Below are 18,018 nucleotides of genomic sequence, written 5' to 3'. Positions count from 1 at the left end.
TAAAAATGGGGGGGGAGTTGGAGCGCTGCATCAAAGGGCAGTTTCATGAAGGTCTAAAGCTGGGTCCACTGGGGGGGGCTTGTCCCTGTGAATTTTACTAATGTGGCCCCTTTATTAGAGACATATCAGCTGACAGCCATTAAATTAGGTAATGGGCTGATGATTAACAAGTGCAAGTGTAACATAGGCATACCTAATAAAGTGTCCAATGTTTCTAATAAAGGGGGGGTGATATTACTTTTATCTGCCAACAACTGATTGATTTAATGAGGAAGGATCTCTGATGAACTGAAAATAACTTGATAGCCAACAAAACATCTCCCCCACCAGCTCGATGATAAGGGTATTTGTCAGGAGTTGCGGAATAATGAATCTTGTTAATCGAATTTCCCTGCTGGGGACGAGCCTTTTAATTAACGTCGTTGGTGCGTTGCCCAGGAACACTAATGTAAATAAGCTTTCTCAAGGAGACTGAAGCCCCCAAAGCAGATGGGCAGGTGCCAGGACGGAGCCAGCAGGTTGCCGTGACTCTGACCTGGACAATGTTAGAAGCCGAGTGCAACATGCTCATTGTCTGCAACCCCCCCTCCAAAACCAGAATACACATCCTGTCTCCTTTATTCTTTTTTATTTGTGGCTGCTGTGGGGTCCACGCACTCACTTTCATCTTCTTTCATGTGCCGTGTTCATCAGGAGAACATTCACTTCCGAGCTCCTGTACTGGATGTCCCTAATGGGAATACTAGTGAGTGGTATAAGGGGAACAGGGGAAATGAAGGATTGGGATATTATATAATAGACCTGTAATGAGAAACACCGTGTTCTGATGCTGAAAGACCTTAAAGCCCCCTTGACCTCAGGTTACATTGGTGATGCAGACTTCTTTATTCCTTCAAGAAAAATATGTCTTCATTATATTTGTTAACTCTGTCAGTCTGAATAGGTCAAGAAGTTATCTTCCCTTACATCTGACTGACATTATGAGCAATTTTAGCTCTAAGTGAAGTTGATTCCATAAGGTATTGCCTACACTATGAGATAATATGTACATTATATTATAACTCCTAACATTTTGAACCATTGTGAAAATATGACCATGGATTTAGGAGAGCACCACCTTTTCATCCCTCTTTTGAGGGAGGAATAAATGGCAATTTTCTTAGTTCAAATACACATTTGTGCTTATGTGTACTTATGTAATATGTTATCTTTATATGCATTTGTCATATGCATCTGTGTTATGCCACTCGGTTGGGGTAGATGGGGAGGCACACACAAATGAAGAGGGAGGTCTGAGAAATTGACATTAGTATATTAGAACTGATTAGACACATGGGGTCATGACCTTTTATTTTGTCTGCCGCATTGCTAAATTTGACTGAGTTGGTTGCAGTGTGCCAAATTAGAAACACATTCTGACTGGTTTTCCATGAAAAAAGAAACCTTGGCCAGGGCTTCAGGTCAGACTCTCTCTTAGGTCGCCAGGTCAACCCAACATTTGTGTTTAAAGTGTATTTACTTGTGCAGGGTCCAGCATGGTCAAATGCGTTTTTTCACAGCTGTATGTTTGTAGGGCACCACACTCGTCCTCGTCGGGTTTACAGAAAGCAGGGAAAATACCCCCCTAGGCACACTGATCCTGGCTCAGTGAAACAAACTGTGCTGTCTGCTCCAGTCTTTCTCCCCAAAGTGCCCACACAGTGCACACAAGAATTGCCAGGGAGAAACTATTCTTTTTCTTTTCTCTCTCTCTCTCTCTCTCTCTCTCTCTCTCTCTCTCTCTCTCTCTCTCACGCACACACACTCACACACACTCACACACAAACACACACATACTTTATTTACCTTACAGTCCAATCAGCTGAACAATTAAGTTTGCGCACCGGTTTTTGGTAGGCACTCCACTCTCCTGTTTCTAATAAAGAAAATGTACATTTGTTATATATTAAACATTTTCGACAAATTTACGTAAAATCACTACTGATCTGTGCTGCTAAATTAGTAATATTACTATAACCAATAGTTTACTGTTGTGTGAACGGTATTTTTACCTGCATGTTCACATAAACTTAACATTTTTTTCCAAAAAATTAAAACCTTAGATTTATGGAGTGTTTCTCAAAAACATTGTAGCTCAAGTATTGTGTTCTTTGAAAGTGCTCATAGATTTATATTTAATGCAGATTAGTCACACCTAATGCTACATATTGCAAACACACACACACCATCCATGGTGGGAATGATGGTGGACTGGCATGGACATGGCATGAATAGATTTATACACACTATCACAGGTGAGATTGATGAGGGCAAACATGAAGCTCTGGTCTATAAAACACAGATCCTGAACCAGGTAGCCAAAGGCATTGCCTTATTTTCCACATTGGCTGCCCTTGGAATTTGTAATATTTAACATTGGTAGCATTTTTGACGTCTCCCTACCTGAAAATCAGCATAAAAGGCATAAAAACCACATTGAAACAATTAAGAAACTAGATACATGACCAGTTTTCCACACACTTTTTGCATCATGCCTTGCCACTTTGGCCCAATTTGAGTATTACCAGTTGGTGAGAAATATGTCTTCCATGGACACTCTCCCGGTCTGACCTGATTCTGAATGTTGTCCCAAATTCATTTGTGAAAAACAGTTTTTAGTTGTTTTGGGTTCTAAAACCAGGGTCTCAGTGACCTCTGCCCCTACAACACACACACACACCACAAACTCCCTAGACAAGCCCTCTATGTGTAAATGCGCACCCATAGCCGCATCAGCACTGTGTCTATAATTAGTCATGGCTGCTGTGCTCATTTAATTCTTCCGTTGTTTATGGACAGTTTTTTTTTTATATCGAGCCATTTGGCAGGCAGATTGTGACAACACTGATACCAGTTGTCCACACATAAAAGTTTGCCTCGGTCTCTAGGGTACCCGTCACTGGTACCAAGCTGCTGTTTGCATTTGTGACGCTCTCGTTTATCTGTGTTTGTGTTCACGCTTGCTGCTTTGGCCCTGCACGCTCTGTGTGTGCGTGTGTGTGTATGTGCAAGGTCAGAATCAATTTTAGTAAATGAGGGACATCCATTTTTAACCAACTGCAAATAAAGCTAAACCAGACAATTCCGTATTGTCACTATGGCAAGGCCAGTACTTTATTCATTGTACTGGGTGATGTGACCAAATTGTTCCCCTGATTTGCAGGACCCCTTTGTGTTCGAGCCCAGCTGCATGTTTAAAGTGGACGAGTTTGGCTTCTTCATCACATGGAAAAGTGAGGGAAAGGTGGGTATGGCTGATTGTGGGTATGGCTGGCAAAAAGTGACAAAAGGTGAGGCTTCATTCATAATAAAGTATAAAATGCTAATTAATTGAGCAAATTGTGGGTGTGCAGTTCTGTAACTGCTTTCATCAAAAGCTGCAAAATAGAATTTACAATTCCAAATGAATATTATTTTGCTGATTATAAGATTTTAGAAATATTACATTTAATTTTACATTTTAGAGCCCAACAGAATTGCTAAAGTGAATTGCCATTTAAGCTAAAGACAAACTTGCAATCATTCACAAATGACCTAAAATAGTAGTTGTGGCATCTGAATAAAAAGTACAAAAAAAAAAAAATCCCAGCTACGCCCCCCAGTGTACACATGATACACCTAATATATTCTGGACACCTGAGTGGGTTTTAGTGAAATGCTCTAAATATACTTGCAGGGTTATGTTTAGAGCATTATTATATGAGCTCGCTGAGGCCTCAAGGTCACAAGCCAGGCTCAGGTTTCAGTTTATAAGGGTCTCATTGAGAGCAAGTTCCCTCATTTCCAGATATCCAAAAAATATATGACACTGCTCTCTGTGCTGTTTTATTTCTGTACTAGATTCAGCCATAATGACAAATTGCATTATTTTGGGTTTGAATAAATGTACCCGTTCAAAAATGACACCACTTGTTCTGCCACGCCTGCGATTTCTCTTATTGTAACAGGATCTAGCTGGAGGCTAATCCAGTTGGCCTCTCCCTGCTGCCATGGCCTGTTTCACATGATGCGAGATCATTCATTTTTTGTTGCAGGAGGGGCAGGTGCTTGAATGTTCCTTCATCAACAGCATCCGGACAGGAGTGGTTCCAAAGGTAAGAGCCTGAGTATGAACCCAGAATACAGTTCTTCTCTCTAAAGACCACTTTTCCCTTTATTGATGTCTGTGATGCTCGGACTGATTTACATTAAGGCAAAAAGCATCAAGCATTTACTATGCTTCATTAATCATGTGACTCATATAAAGTTAATTAAATGTGGAAAACCATTAGGCAATAATAGATGGGGGTGGGTGTGCTGCACTCTTCCATTACGACAATGGTGACTGCATTGCACAGAATAGCAGAACATGCACTCTTCTGATAATAAAGACATTAAACAATGAAAAATTGTTCATCTCCAATAAGAGGTTGCTAAGCAACTTCATTCAGTCAGGAAGGCAGCGAATACTGTGTCACTGTATGTGATGTATCAGCGTTCCTTGGACACCTTTTAACCAATCACAATTTGAGATTGGTAAAAATTGGTGCAAAACTAATAATCATATGCTTGGAATGTGCAGATCTGTTATATGGAATTAAATTGTTTCTAAATATTAAAAAAATGTAGGGCTTGATTTTTATGATGCAATTTTGCATTTGAGACATATTCGCTTTTGTCTTATCAAGAATGTCTTTACAGAAATGTAGAGAAAGAAGCTGATAAAAACAAGATGGGACTGCTTGATATTCATCTACTATCTCCCAGACATTTTAATTGGTGTGTAATTATTTCTGACACCCAGAAAATGAGCATTAATAATGTGTTTATGGATCTGTAACAGTAATTGACAGCTCTCACACACCCTGCATTTACAGCTTGGACATGCTGTCAATACGTCACAATGAAACTGGAGCACAACATCTAGATTACATCATTGTTTTATCTCACAAATGTCCAAAAACACACACAACGCAGCTAAAATCTACCTGATAATTATTTTACTGCTGCCTTACTAGCTATTCTCAAGATGAAGATATATGTGCACACATTTACCAATCTGGCAACACAGGGTGCAGAGTTTTTAGTTTTCTATTTAACATAATCTCTGTTATAGTAATCTCTGACCATTCCATCTATCAAACCAAATATAGACAGATTATCTTCACTTTTACGCAAGAATTGCTTTTGGGAGGCTGGTGTGTGACATTCATGAACACTCCCAATGCAGTGTCTTCTTTAGCACCTTCAAAATATGTAGTCTCTACATGCACATGATGAAAATATTTTAAACATTATTGTCCTTCTTAAATGTATCTTTTTTTGGGGGGGGGGGGGGTGATTGGATGGATGGGCAGATGGGCACCACGTGACATTGTCCTTCGCTTTGGCTGCCAATAGTCTTAACACTAAATTCCTCATTTCCTTTAAAACCGGCATATCGACTCATCTCAGTCAGGCCCGCAGCCTCACATTTTTGTAGCATCTTGCCTGTTGTGTAAGACCCAAGGACCCCAGCTGCTATAGGACTGGCCAAGAGGATGCCTGTTTTTATAATATAACAGCAACAAGACAGACTGATCTGTTGTTGTCGGTTTTTTTTTTTTTTGCTGGTGCAGTTCTGTATGTTGTCTGTCCGTATGTCTGTCTGGACACCAGGTGCTGTTTGCATTGTGAACAGAAAGGAAGGGGGGGGGTTTAATGTATATTTTTGTGCCTCTCTGCCCCAAACAACAAACAGTGAGAACAAAGGCAGAGCAGGCATCTTTTTTCCTTCAGCGCCTCCGGATAAAGTGCACAGCTGAGGTCGATTGTGCGCCTAACTCAATTACACAATTACAGAGAGAGCTATTTCTGTTCATTCCGAACGCAACAGGGAACCTGCGCTGCCATCAGAAATCAAACATTTTGTCTGGTTTTTGCCCATCCAGATAGTGATAGAGAGTTCTGCCTATGAGCTCGTCTTTACAGATCAAACTATATGAATGAAATAAATGTTGAGGGAGACAAACATAAACATGATGCACATGATTTCCTCTGTTCTCAATACCAGGACCCCAAAATCCTGTCATCCCTGGAAGCGGCTGGCAAGGCCGAGGCCGACCTGGATGGCTGCATCATCTGCATTTGCAGTGGGGCAGACCTGGTCAACCTGAGCTTTATGTACATGGTGGCAGACAGCAGTGACACAGCCAAGGTAGGGCTGCCATCCTCGTTTTTACACTGCAGTGGCACGATGTCGAGCACGACAAAGCTGACAATATGTCAACGCCCTGTTCTTTACTGTAATTATGTGGCTACCTGTGTTTAACAAGCAAATATTAACAAATGCCGCTAAAAACACAAAATAATGACCTGGCATAGTCAAAACACATAACATATTCTGCATGAAGTCAAGTTCCAGGCCGTTAGAGTGTGTTATTAATATTTAGTAGTTTATTGTTATATTCTATTAACATTAAATAGGAATTCAAGCCAATTAGCAAGGAAAAAAATTCTATTCATTTTACATTTTCGGCATTTATCAGACATCCTTACTCAGTACGACTTACAGTCAGACAGTCCACCCCTGGAGACACTCAGGGTTAAGTGTCTTGCTCAGGTACACAATGGTAGTAAGCGAGGTGTGAGCCTGTTAATTATATGAGGCATACATGGATTGTAAAGATGTTCAGTTGCCAGTTATTATTATTGTTTTATTATATATGCTATATAAGATTAATGCTCTGACAGAATTCTGATTGGCTAATGGGGGTAGTAACCATATTAGTAACCATGGTAATATCCTGCAAGAGCAAGTCTAAGTTTAGAACAACTCTAGGTTTAGTACAGTGTATTTCCTTTCATTAGTAAGTCAGTAGGCACTGCTTAAACAATGCTTTGCATGAGGCCAGCCGTGGTTTCACATTTCTTTTGGGGATCAGGACAGATGGCTCTATAAATTGAGTATTTTCAGACTCCAGAAAAGCTGGCTGAAAAGGAGGAGTGGGTTGAATTGGCAGGGCTAGTGGGGAAATTGAGTTTGGATCATTGTACAGAGTCTTGCATGTGCAGAGTGGTGGGGAGAGCAGAAGTCCAATGCACCCTTCTCCATGACTGCGTGAAGATGTGGCAGAGCTCCCTCTGCCGGATCCTCAAGCAACGTCAGGAGGAACCTGAAGAACTGTTATCATGCCCCTGCTGAAGCATTTTCTTTAAGTTGGTCACATGAGAATAAGATGCTGTTGCTCTCCTATTGAATGGGTCATTCAGGTGCAGATCAGAACAGTCGGCTGAGATCTGATGCAGCAATCTGTGTTATTATGTATGGATTATTTATGGATGGAACACAGGTCATCCAGTTCTGCATGCATTGTAAGAACTGTCAATAGTATACAGCATGTCTGTACAGTACTACTACTGTACTTATTGCTCATACTGTACACAGTTGGCAATTTATATTGATATTTATACAGCTCCATATATACAATGTCTTCCACTAGTACTAGCATTACATTGACTTTTCATTTAAACCAATTTATGCAAAAAGAAACACATCTTTAATGGTACTTAGTGCAGCTCATTATTACTTCCTCTGTGTCTCTGCTGGCACGCATTTTATACACTCCTATATACACTTTGCATTGCCCAAAAGATACCCAGCCTAAGATCTAAGGAGTTTATGTCCCGGGAGGAACATCTGCTAAACACTTCCCTGCATGAATTCACTTCCCCATCTGGCCCTCGAGTATGGGGTGTCCCGTTTCAGGTCCTTTCCTTAATTTCCTCATTATTTTCCAGAAATGGGCAGAGGGCTTGAGGTCGGTGATTCACAACTTCAAGGCGAATAACGTGTGTCCGATGACCTGCCTGAAGAAGCAGTAAGTACACACGCCTCACCAGGCCTGCCACAGAAAGGGGTCATGACCCCTGGCGAGACAGATAGCATGGGTTGGAAGTACATTAGCAGCGTACGAAGTGTTTAGTCTGCCTTTGCAAGTGCCCATGTAAACAGTGCAGGGTTCTGATTGGCTGACTCTGAAGTGGGGGCTTTTTTGTAAATGTAGCCAGTGTCAAAAGCAATAATCTGGTCATGCCCATGCTTCCAGAACATTCCTATCTTATTTCCATTATCTGCTTGGAAAATACCTTTGGGCCATTAAAAGGGATCGGATTCTGAACAGTAAGATTTGTTAATGTTTGTAACAGATTCCTTCCGTATGGATTTTGAAATGTGTTATGAACTGATCTAACCGACAAAATTGAACTAAAAATGCTTGCAATGCATTTATATAAGTTGAAAAGGGAGTTGGAAAATGGTGGCTCTTGAATTTCTATTTTGTTTGAACTGGTTGGTTGACCTAGCAGATAAGGAAGCGGACCTGTAACTCGAAGGTTGCCGGATCAAATCCGGAACCACCAAGGTACCGTCCCCACCCACTGCTCCCCAGGCACATTTCAAGGCTGCCCACTGGTCAGTAGTGTGATGGGTTAAATGCAGAGGAGACAAGGTGCAGTGTTTCACAGTGACAATCACTTCACTTTCACTTGTGCGGGTAAACTGTAGTGCAAATAAACTCTTTTCTTCATTAACTTTATTAATTTAAACCAATCACTTCTGCACAGCTCTGCCCTGATGCCATCTGTGATGCAAAATTTTAGGCACACCAGTGTAAACAAGGAAAAAATGTAGTTGCACCCTGGAGCCCTGGTGGAGACTGCAAGTGAGAAAGAGGAGGACCAGAGACTTCACTGGTTTAATAGTTTACATTTACATTTGCATTTGCAGTTCTTTACATTTAAAAAAAAAAATTACTTTAAAGCTTTCAAGCCAGCACTAAGTGTTCAACTGAATCAACTAAATCAACAATCAATGTTTTATAGGACATTTGATTATATTAGATTATCTTTAATGCTGTTACAGCATTGAGCCTGAATATAGTTCTGATGAAATTTTAGAGAGAAGAGTAAATGCTCTGTGAACTTCACAAATAAGAGTAGAGAATTTTTTCTTTTGCATTCCTCTCAGATTTATTTGAAACCATTTTTGGTCCAATTTGTTCAAATTTAATAATATATTTTTTTATGCTGTATGAGCGGGTAAGACATTTGAAGAGGTTATCTTGAAGTGAAAATTTGACAGCAAAAATATGTGTCATAAATGCTGGGAATACTGCTGCTGGGGTGAGGAACATGGTGGAACTCACTGCTCTTTTTTTTTGTTTTGTGCTCTTGCCCCATTGTCAGCTGGATGAGGCTGTCGTTCCAGACAAACGTGAATGGAAAGATCCCCGTCCGAGGGTAAGCACGGAACCTTCCATTTTAATCAAATTTAATCGTTCCCGCCCCTCAGCACTGACATCATTGCAGATTGAAATCTCAATCTACAAGCTGTGTTTAATCAAGACCATTTCATATATGTCATAATGTAATATAAACGGAAGCACCCAAGTCCCCTTCTTCAGTTTTCTTTATTAATACAGGCTCCAGGTATTCTTATTAAATGTGCCGAAATCCAGTGAAACAGGCTCCTCAGGCCTTGTTTGTCACATTTTGATGTATGACGATGGTTGTGAGGGCCTCTCCAGACAAATGGATCCAGAAGCTTTGGGCAGAATGAAAAATAACATTTTTCTATTGGCACACAAATCCCCTAAATTCTGTTCTCAATTTGTAGAGTTTTGTTTTGGTCACAAGAACTCTTAAGATTTTTTTTTTTTTTTTTATTGAGAGAGTGACATCCGATAGTAATAAACTTTCAGGCTTGAGCTCCTATATGATATATTTGTGGTGGTGCATAACCCCAAGCTGACAGTTAACACCGCAGAGCCCAAGGGTCCACTGAAGGACGTCAGGGTGAAAAAAAGAAAAAAAAAAACAGGCAAAACGGCACTTGTCTGTTGGCGCCGGTATCGACGGAACATTTGGTGCACCGCAGACAGATACCGACAGCTTGCTCCTCCACAGCAAAGAACTACTTTGTGTAATCTCTTACTGCAGATAGCACTTAATGTAATCTCCGATGGTGGGAGAAGATACGGGCGCGTGCGAGGTTGTACAGAAATGCATTTCTGCTAATTGCAGCTTGGGCGGCACTTCACCCAAAATGGATGCATTTAATAGCCATCTAGTTACATAATAATTACACAAAGGAATACAGAGTAATTGCTTAATGGGGGATTTAGAGTTGTTAAAATGTCAATGCTTAGAAAAAACTGTGTACGGGATATATGGATAGAATTTTTTGAATAATGGGATGTAAAACATTTGTAATAATAATAATAATAATAATAATAATAATAATAATGCAATGACCACATTTGTCAGAAAAAAACAGGCTTTGTAAGTGGTATAAGTGACATTGAAGAAACTTTTTTTAATACAACACACATTTTTGTACTCATGCTTACAATAATATCGCATGACAGTATGTACATTACTGTATTATAATTCTATTGTAATCATAACACTTCATAATACAATCATAAAATTATTAAGAACAATATTCCCATATGCCTAGTTTTTTCACTTACAGTCCAATATCCAAATGTAACTTCCATTATATTTTATATTCTTGTAATTGCATTAAGATGCAAAAAAAATGTTTTAGTTTAGAATCATAATATATTGAGTGTAAAGTGTTCACAACCTCTGATTAGTCACTAGTCACTTTTAGAAGTGTGATCATGACTGTGTGTTTTTAGCATCACGAGGACGTTCGCCTCTGGAAAGACGGAGAAGGGGATATTCCAGGCTCTGAAGGAGCTGGGTCTGCCAAGTGGCAAGGTGAGATTTTAACACTCTCTTTGAGTGTTTCTCAAAAGATGAAATGGCTTCCTTTGCACTTTGTGCTAGTATACATTTTGTTGAATGTCTGCAAGTTTTTCTTTTCTATTTCTATATCTAACCCATGTTCATGTTAGAGCAGTCCAGTTTCTGAGATTTTAATATGTCTCATTCAGGTCATGAAGATGTCATGTTTGCTGTGTCAACTGATTCCTCATAATTCCATATGCTTTAAAACCCTCTCTACACAATATTGGATCTCGGTGGATCATCTCTCCTCTGCCTTTGCCTCTGCAGAATGATGAAATTGAACCATCAGCCTTCACTTTTGACATATTCTACGCCCTTACACAAAAAATCTGCCCACGCACGGACATCGAGGAACTCTTCAAGAAGATGTACGTACAAACTATGACCATGAAAATACCCAGCCTGTTTAGAATTTTTTCAGTAATAACAGTCTGTATTGTCTTGGCAGTATTCTGTGACCTCACGCTTATGCAATAAAACAATTTATGTTTTAATAACACTGTGTACAATGACCGGGGCTTTATAGATGTGATAAACAGGATGGCGTGTCTTCCCGAGGGCATCTGCTGCACTAACTCCCTTGAGAAACCTAACCTGCTTGAGATATTTAACATGTAACCTTAAACATGGAGCTAACAGTTTTTAAAACGTTGTATAAACACTGTTCTGTACACGTAACTCATACTTCAAAAGCTGTGAAACCATTACAGTAATTGCACCGCAATGTTTAATCTTTATCTCTATTCTGTATTAATTATTTCATTGATGTAACATTTTTCCCCCTAATTAATTTCTTTGCAGCAATGGGGACAAAAGTGATTATTTAAACATAGACCAGTTAGTCAGCTTTCTGAATGAAGTAAGCTCTTTATCATACATCAACTTGCCTGTGTGTGACTGCTGCCCAGTCTGCGCTCATTTGCATGCCCCGCCCCTGTGATCAAACCCCACCCCCCTACTCCTCATTGTTTCATTCTGATGTACCTGTCCAGACCTGATATAAGGGTTCTGATCTTTGTTTCCTCTGCAGGCATTGTGGGTGTCTGCCTATGCATCTGATTTCAGTGTTGTCCTGCCATTTGTGGTTCAGTGATGCCAAATTCAAGAAATCTTAAGTGGAAAAATATAGGTGTGCCAGCTCCTCAGCACAAAACTGATGTTCCAAAACTGAGAACTGTGAATATGTACAAATATGCGTTTATGCTGCAAGGTGCAAGTGTGCCTGTTTCACTGTAATGTGAGTGAGCAACTAAAAATTAAAAAAAGCATCATTCTACTACAAATGACAAAAAAAAACATTTCCCTGCCTTCCCGAAACTCTCTGTGTGACGTCCTGTTACTGTTCGCGTGAGACCTGATCAGCTCCTCTGTTGGGCTGTGCATGCTTTACAGACCGAGAGATGCTTTCACACTGCTTTGCCACTTTCTGCTGCTAAATGTAGCTTTTAAATGTCAGCATGACAACATATAATGATGTAGAACATGCAGTACAAGCAACTAGTCTCCTTCTAAAAAATTCTCAAAATGAGTCTGGTGTCACTTGTGCTGATTTAGAGATTCATGCTGTGTGTTATGAATTGAGTTTGTGCCAGAATATTAACATTCCCCTCTTGTCCTCCTAGAACCAACGTGACCCACGGTTGAATGAGATCTTGTTCCCCTTCTATGACCCAAAAAGGGCCATGCAGATCATAGAGAAGTATGAGAAGGATGTGGATCTGAAGAAAAAAGGTGAAGAGAGATTATTTGTGAAAATTGCTTTTTATTGGATCATTTTAGGCATTGCCATATTTTGCTAGTTGCCAGAAAAACTAAACAGGTCTTTTGAACATTCAAGTGATTTGGCTCACATTGGTTTTATCTATATAAGTGTTTAATATATACAAATAAATAACACTTGTCTGCTTGATCGTTTTCATGGTGTAAAAGTGTTCTTTGGATGTGCTGCCACCTTATGGTGGGCTTTGTTACTAGAAATGTGTCTCTCTTGCACTTTCCCAAATCTTTCTACAAACTTTTGTAGTTAAGAATGTTTACCTTACATGTGTTGTAATTCATATTTCCTATTATTAAAATAATCAAGGGACATATTACCTTTAAGTGGAAATATGAGTCACATAGGTCATGTGTCTTTTACAACGTAACCTCTTCCACGGCTTCTCAGAATCCCAGGTTTCAAAGTTTGAATACTCTCATATCAAACAGAATTGTTATTTAAAGGTCCCATGACATGTCCCCTAATACTGTACCTGAAATCTCTTTCTGAAATTCAGCCTTGATGATTGGTGGAGCTTTTTTGTAGGGGAGGGGTGCAAAATTCTTTGGGCGGGCAAAGCATGTGAATGGGGAGGTAAAGTGAAATTTTCATGATAGGGGACCTTTAACAAAATAATAAAAAAATCAAGACTTAATTTAGATTATGGTGTAGATTTGTAATGTTATCAGCGATGTGAATTATTCATATAAAAGGTTATATTTCTGTTGCATCTTAATTATTATACCTAAGTGTTTTTCATGAGGACACTGTTGGATTAGAGCATACATTTACATTACATTTACATTTAGAGCATTTATCAGACGCCCTTATCCAGAGCGACTTACAATCAGTAGTTACAGGGACAGTCCCCCCCTGGAGCAACTTAGGGTTAAGTGTCTTGCTCAGGGACACAATGGTAGTAAGTGGGATTTGAACCTGGGTCTTCTGGTTCATAGGTGAGTGTGTTACCCACTAGGCTACTACCACCCTGGCATACAGTGGAAATATGATGGCATATTTCATCTAAATATTTTCTAAAGTGGAAGGTCTTGAGCTGCCATTTGAAAGTGCTCAGTGACTGATCTGTTCTGACCTCGAGGGGAAGTTCATTCCACCACCGAGGGGCCAAGACAGAGAAGAGTCTAGATGAATGTCTTCCTTTTACCTTCAGAGATGGAGGGACCAGGCGAGCAGTACTGGAGGCTCGGAGTATACGAGGTGCAGTGTGAGGTATAATAAGGGCTGTGAGGTAGGATGGTGCTACTCCATGTTTGGCTTTGTAGGCCAGCATCAGTATTTTGAATCTGATGCGTGCAGCTACTGGGAGCCAGTGGAGAGAACGTAGCAGAGGGGCGGTGTGGGAGAATTTTGTTAAACGTGCATTTCTTGCATACATAACTTGTGTGTGTCATATGTACTTTAATATTTCACTAGACTGAAGGTTTGTCTTGAATGAATTAACTTACTCAGCATTTTTATGTATGTCTTGTAATTTTAGGCATGTGATCTAGTAACAGTTTGTACATCATTCTATGGCCTTTCATTCAGAATTTTCGGTATAAGTTAGGTCTTTCTTTTTTTTCATTTCAGGGTATCCACGGATCCTTAAAAAGTTTTAAATTGGATTTTTGAAAATGAAGGCCTTAAACATCATTAAAAATGACTAGTAATCCTTAAATCCACTGGTCATGGTGCGCTGCGCACTTTCAGGTTCACTAAGGTTCAAATGGAAATGATTCATAAAAAAGAAACCGAAAATATCGCAGTTCCCCCTATTGGCTTGCTGCAGTGCAAGTAATATAATTTGGTTTACATTGATAGGGACAAAAAAATAACAGAAATTTGGAAGGAAATGTAATTTATCAAATAACAATATAAAAAATACATTTTGTAACAGATTGAACACCCGTTCTTCATTAGCCTTGCAACCTTAGTCTGTAATATTGATTTCTTCCTCCTTCCTACCTTCCCAGGCCTGATTTCCAGTGATGGTTTCTGCCGATACCTGATGTCCGACGAGAACGCACCAGTGTTTCTTGACCGGCTGGAACTGTACCAGGAGATGGACCAGTCCCTGGCACATTACTTCATCAGCTCCTCCCACAACACATACCTCACCGGCCGGCAGTTCGGCGGGAGATCCTCTGTGGAGATGTACCGGCAGGTGCTGCTAGCTGGCTGCAGGTATGCACTGTTGGGTGCTAGCTGACTGTATAGCACCAACTGTGGTGTATATAATGTCAGCAACATGTGAAAGTGTATGATTGAGAATGTATCACATTGTCCAATTGCAATCATGAAAATGCTAATTCTTTTGAAATGCATTTTTCTGGATTTTTATTTTTTTTGTTCTGTTTCTCACTGTTCAAATAAACCTGCCATTATAGACTGATCATTTCTTTGTTAGTGGACAATCTTACAAATTCAGAAGGGGTTCAAATATTTTTTTTAACATGTAAGAGCATATTCAGAAAGTTATAATAATACATTTGATTACATGATGTGAGTATTTTCTGCTCTACTGCAGGTGTGTGGAACTGGACTGCTGGGATGGGAAAGGGGAAGACCAGGAGCCCATCATCACCCATGGAAAAGCCATGTGCACTGACATTCTCTTTAAAGTGAGTGTATACTAGCACACTCTGGAACACAGCATCCACTGGGCATGGTTGAGTGGTGTAGAGGTTTGAGGTAAAATGAACTTCCCAGGTCTTAGCAGACATAAAATATCTGAGACTAGAATACAAGTAAACCTACAGTTCTGAAAAATCATATGATTTTTGCGGAGATTGCTATGTTGGCAAAATTATAGACAGTACAGGATCTTTACACATACTGCCAGCAAAAAACCTTAAGCTTTAATGTGTCTCATGCAGGACGTCATTCAAGCCATTAAAGAAACAGCATTTGTCACGTCTGATTACCCCGTAATTCTGTCTTTCGAAAACCACTGCAGGTAAGCCACGATTGCTCTCTGGTTGGCCATGTGCTTTTCTGTCTAATTCACGTAACCCCTAGATCTACTGTGCTTTTGTTATATCATGGTCTAATTGTTTGTGTTTGATAAATTAATCCTTCATTGCCAACAAATAATGCAGTAGTCATGGTAAATATTTAATTCTGCTGACCAAGGCTGTATTTGGCAATACCATGGTGTGAAGTCCTGGCACTTCACCATCACCAGAGGGCACCACCCTTCAGTATTTGACACATGTTATAAACACATGCTGGGTCACACAACATTGAAGCTTTGCCTTATGGACATATTTTATCCTACCTGTTATAATGTGTCTGTACTTTATCAGAACAGGTGATGTTTTAGATTTAATTATGTAGTATGGGCTGGCAGCTGTATGGCTTCTTGATTGTAATTTTGATGCCTGTCTTTCAATACCACAGTAAACCACAACAGTACAAAATGGCAAAGTACTGCGAGGAGATCTTTGGAGATCTTTTACTCAAGCAACCATTGGAGAGCTTTCCGGTTTGTCATCTTACTTATCTAACAGTAAAATAACTTTAATACAATACACCTTTTTAAATTGAATAACTCTGCATGTCGTATATTTTTTCTGTGTTCCAGATTGAACCTGGTCGTTCTCTTCCCTCTCCCAATGACCTCAAAAGAAAAATCCTCATCAAGAATAAACGCTTGAAACCAGAGGTTGAACAGAGTATGTGCCATTATCCTGTACTGTCGTGAAAATTTGGTTAATGAAGCACCACCACTAGAATTTTAGATATATATTTTTTATTTTAAGATTAAGTCAGTCTGTAGGCCTGTCCCTGTAAGAATAATCACATGCAGTGTGTGGTACCTTGCTCAAAGGGACCTCATTGGCATCTTGGCAGTTCAGGATTTGAACTCACAATCTTTCGGCTACGAGTCCGCTTCCTTAGCCGCTAGGCCATCACTGCTCTGAGTGTATAGTGTATCAGCAAAAGCAATTGTGGGAGGAATTGGAATCACACGTGAGTGTCCTGACTACATTTATAAAATCCAAAAAATAATAAAAAATTTTATGCATTGTGTCTAATGCTGTATAAACAGTAATGGAACATGCTGTTAAGTGAGTTATTGCTTAAGGATACTGATTTGAGTCAATACATTTGTATAGAATAATCTATGTTTCATTAAATCAAATGATTCCCTTATCAAGTAATGTAGTTTTTTAGCATTACCTAGCAATATACATAAAACATGCCAGTGCTTTGGCACATGACTCAACCAGTCAACAACATATGCATTAGTAGCTAGAGGAGCTAGAGGTGTGAACCTTCACTGGTCTCACAATTGCATTAGATTATTCATTTTAATTCATTTTACGTTTTTTACAAACATGTTAGTGAGATGGGAGTTAAGGCCTTGTTCACTCGGACGTTGTGACCATTTTTCTGCTTATTGAAGCCAATCTGCATGTTCGGATGCCGTCAAATAAACACGGCATGCAATGTTTGATTGGGGTCAATTTCTTCATAAATCCCAACAAACGGCGGGAAAACGCAATGATCGTTAAACAAGCGAAAACTAGTGAAACGAATAAGTATTGTGAACGGATAAGTAGTGCTACTAATAGAAACGGAATCATTTAACATGGGCTTCAGTTTGAACAACACCATCTCACAAATAAAATGCACTGAGTGGGTAAACAAGGCTAGCAAGAGTTGCTATTATATTCCACTACCACCACACCATAAGTACACTTCAGTCAGGAGATAAATACATTTAAAACGCATTCGGATGGCATCAAATTAATGCTGAATGCAATATTTTCTGTAAATTTCTGCCATGATCCCAACAAACATTAAACAGTGATGAGCATTAAACAATCGGACACTAGTGAAGTGGCAATCAAAGTCAGCTACAAATCGCAGCAAAAAAATGCTGCATATGTTGTTCAGATGGCGTAATTTTGAATGCCACGTGGACGAGGCCAATATCCTACCTGGAGTGGCGCTGTACTCTGATCAGGCAGTTACAGTCACTACTGGTGTTACACCATATTCTGTTACCATCATAGTTTATGACTCTGGAGGCGCAGTTTTGGTGTATTTGTCACATTTTAGATAATTTTCTTTGTGTTATTTCTGGTTGGTAATTTCTGGTTCATGTTATGTGGTTGGTAAAAATGGGTCAAGTAGAAATATATTGTCAGAAAGTAATGCGTTACAATTGACAGATTCATTGCACATGTTAATGAATACATTAGTGGATAAATATATATATGTAATTGAGAAACGCAAACCGCAAAGGCTGTAATTGAGAAACGCAAACCGCAAATGGTCAAGATACAATATGGTGTAACTGCACTACTTGACTAGATTTTTTATGCTGCTGCCTGAAAATAACTTCATTATGATAAAATTGATTATGTTCTGCGCTCCATCAATACAGAGTCATCCACATCTGCATCACAATGCATTGATTAAGAAATTTACATTTACATTTA

General features: G+C 39.5%; 1 protein-coding gene across 2 annotated transcripts in view; it reads left to right on the top strand.

The window, feature by feature from the left end:
- Positions 1-18,018, top strand: part of plcb4b (phospholipase C, beta 4b) — a 70,361-nt gene that overhangs the window by 27,033 nt on the left and 25,310 nt on the right. For both annotated transcript variants that reach the window (XM_029002559.1, XM_029002560.1), the window contains exons 5-18: positions 3,203-3,283; positions 4,074-4,133; positions 6,071-6,214; positions 7,798-7,877; positions 9,244-9,297; positions 10,701-10,782; positions 11,080-11,180; positions 11,614-11,671; positions 12,435-12,543; positions 14,542-14,752; positions 15,096-15,189; positions 15,445-15,524; positions 15,968-16,052; positions 16,152-16,242. In XM_029002559.1, the coding sequence (XP_028858392.1) occupies positions 3,203-3,283; positions 4,074-4,133; positions 6,071-6,214; positions 7,798-7,877; positions 9,244-9,297; positions 10,701-10,782; positions 11,080-11,180; positions 11,614-11,671; positions 12,435-12,543; positions 14,542-14,752; positions 15,096-15,189; positions 15,445-15,524; positions 15,968-16,052; positions 16,152-16,242 (1,330 nt within the window). The remainder of the gene's footprint in view (positions 1-3,202; positions 3,284-4,073; positions 4,134-6,070; positions 6,215-7,797; positions 7,878-9,243; positions 9,298-10,700; positions 10,783-11,079; positions 11,181-11,613; positions 11,672-12,434; positions 12,544-14,541; positions 14,753-15,095; positions 15,190-15,444; positions 15,525-15,967; positions 16,053-16,151; positions 16,243-18,018) is intronic.

This window comes from Denticeps clupeoides, chromosome 14, assembly GCF_900700375.1.
Source record: "Denticeps clupeoides chromosome 14, fDenClu1.1, whole genome shotgun sequence".
NCBI classification, from domain to species: domain Eukaryota; kingdom Metazoa; phylum Chordata; class Actinopteri; order Clupeiformes; family Denticipitidae; genus Denticeps; species Denticeps clupeoides.
This window is presented reverse-complemented; position numbering and strand designations above follow the sequence as displayed.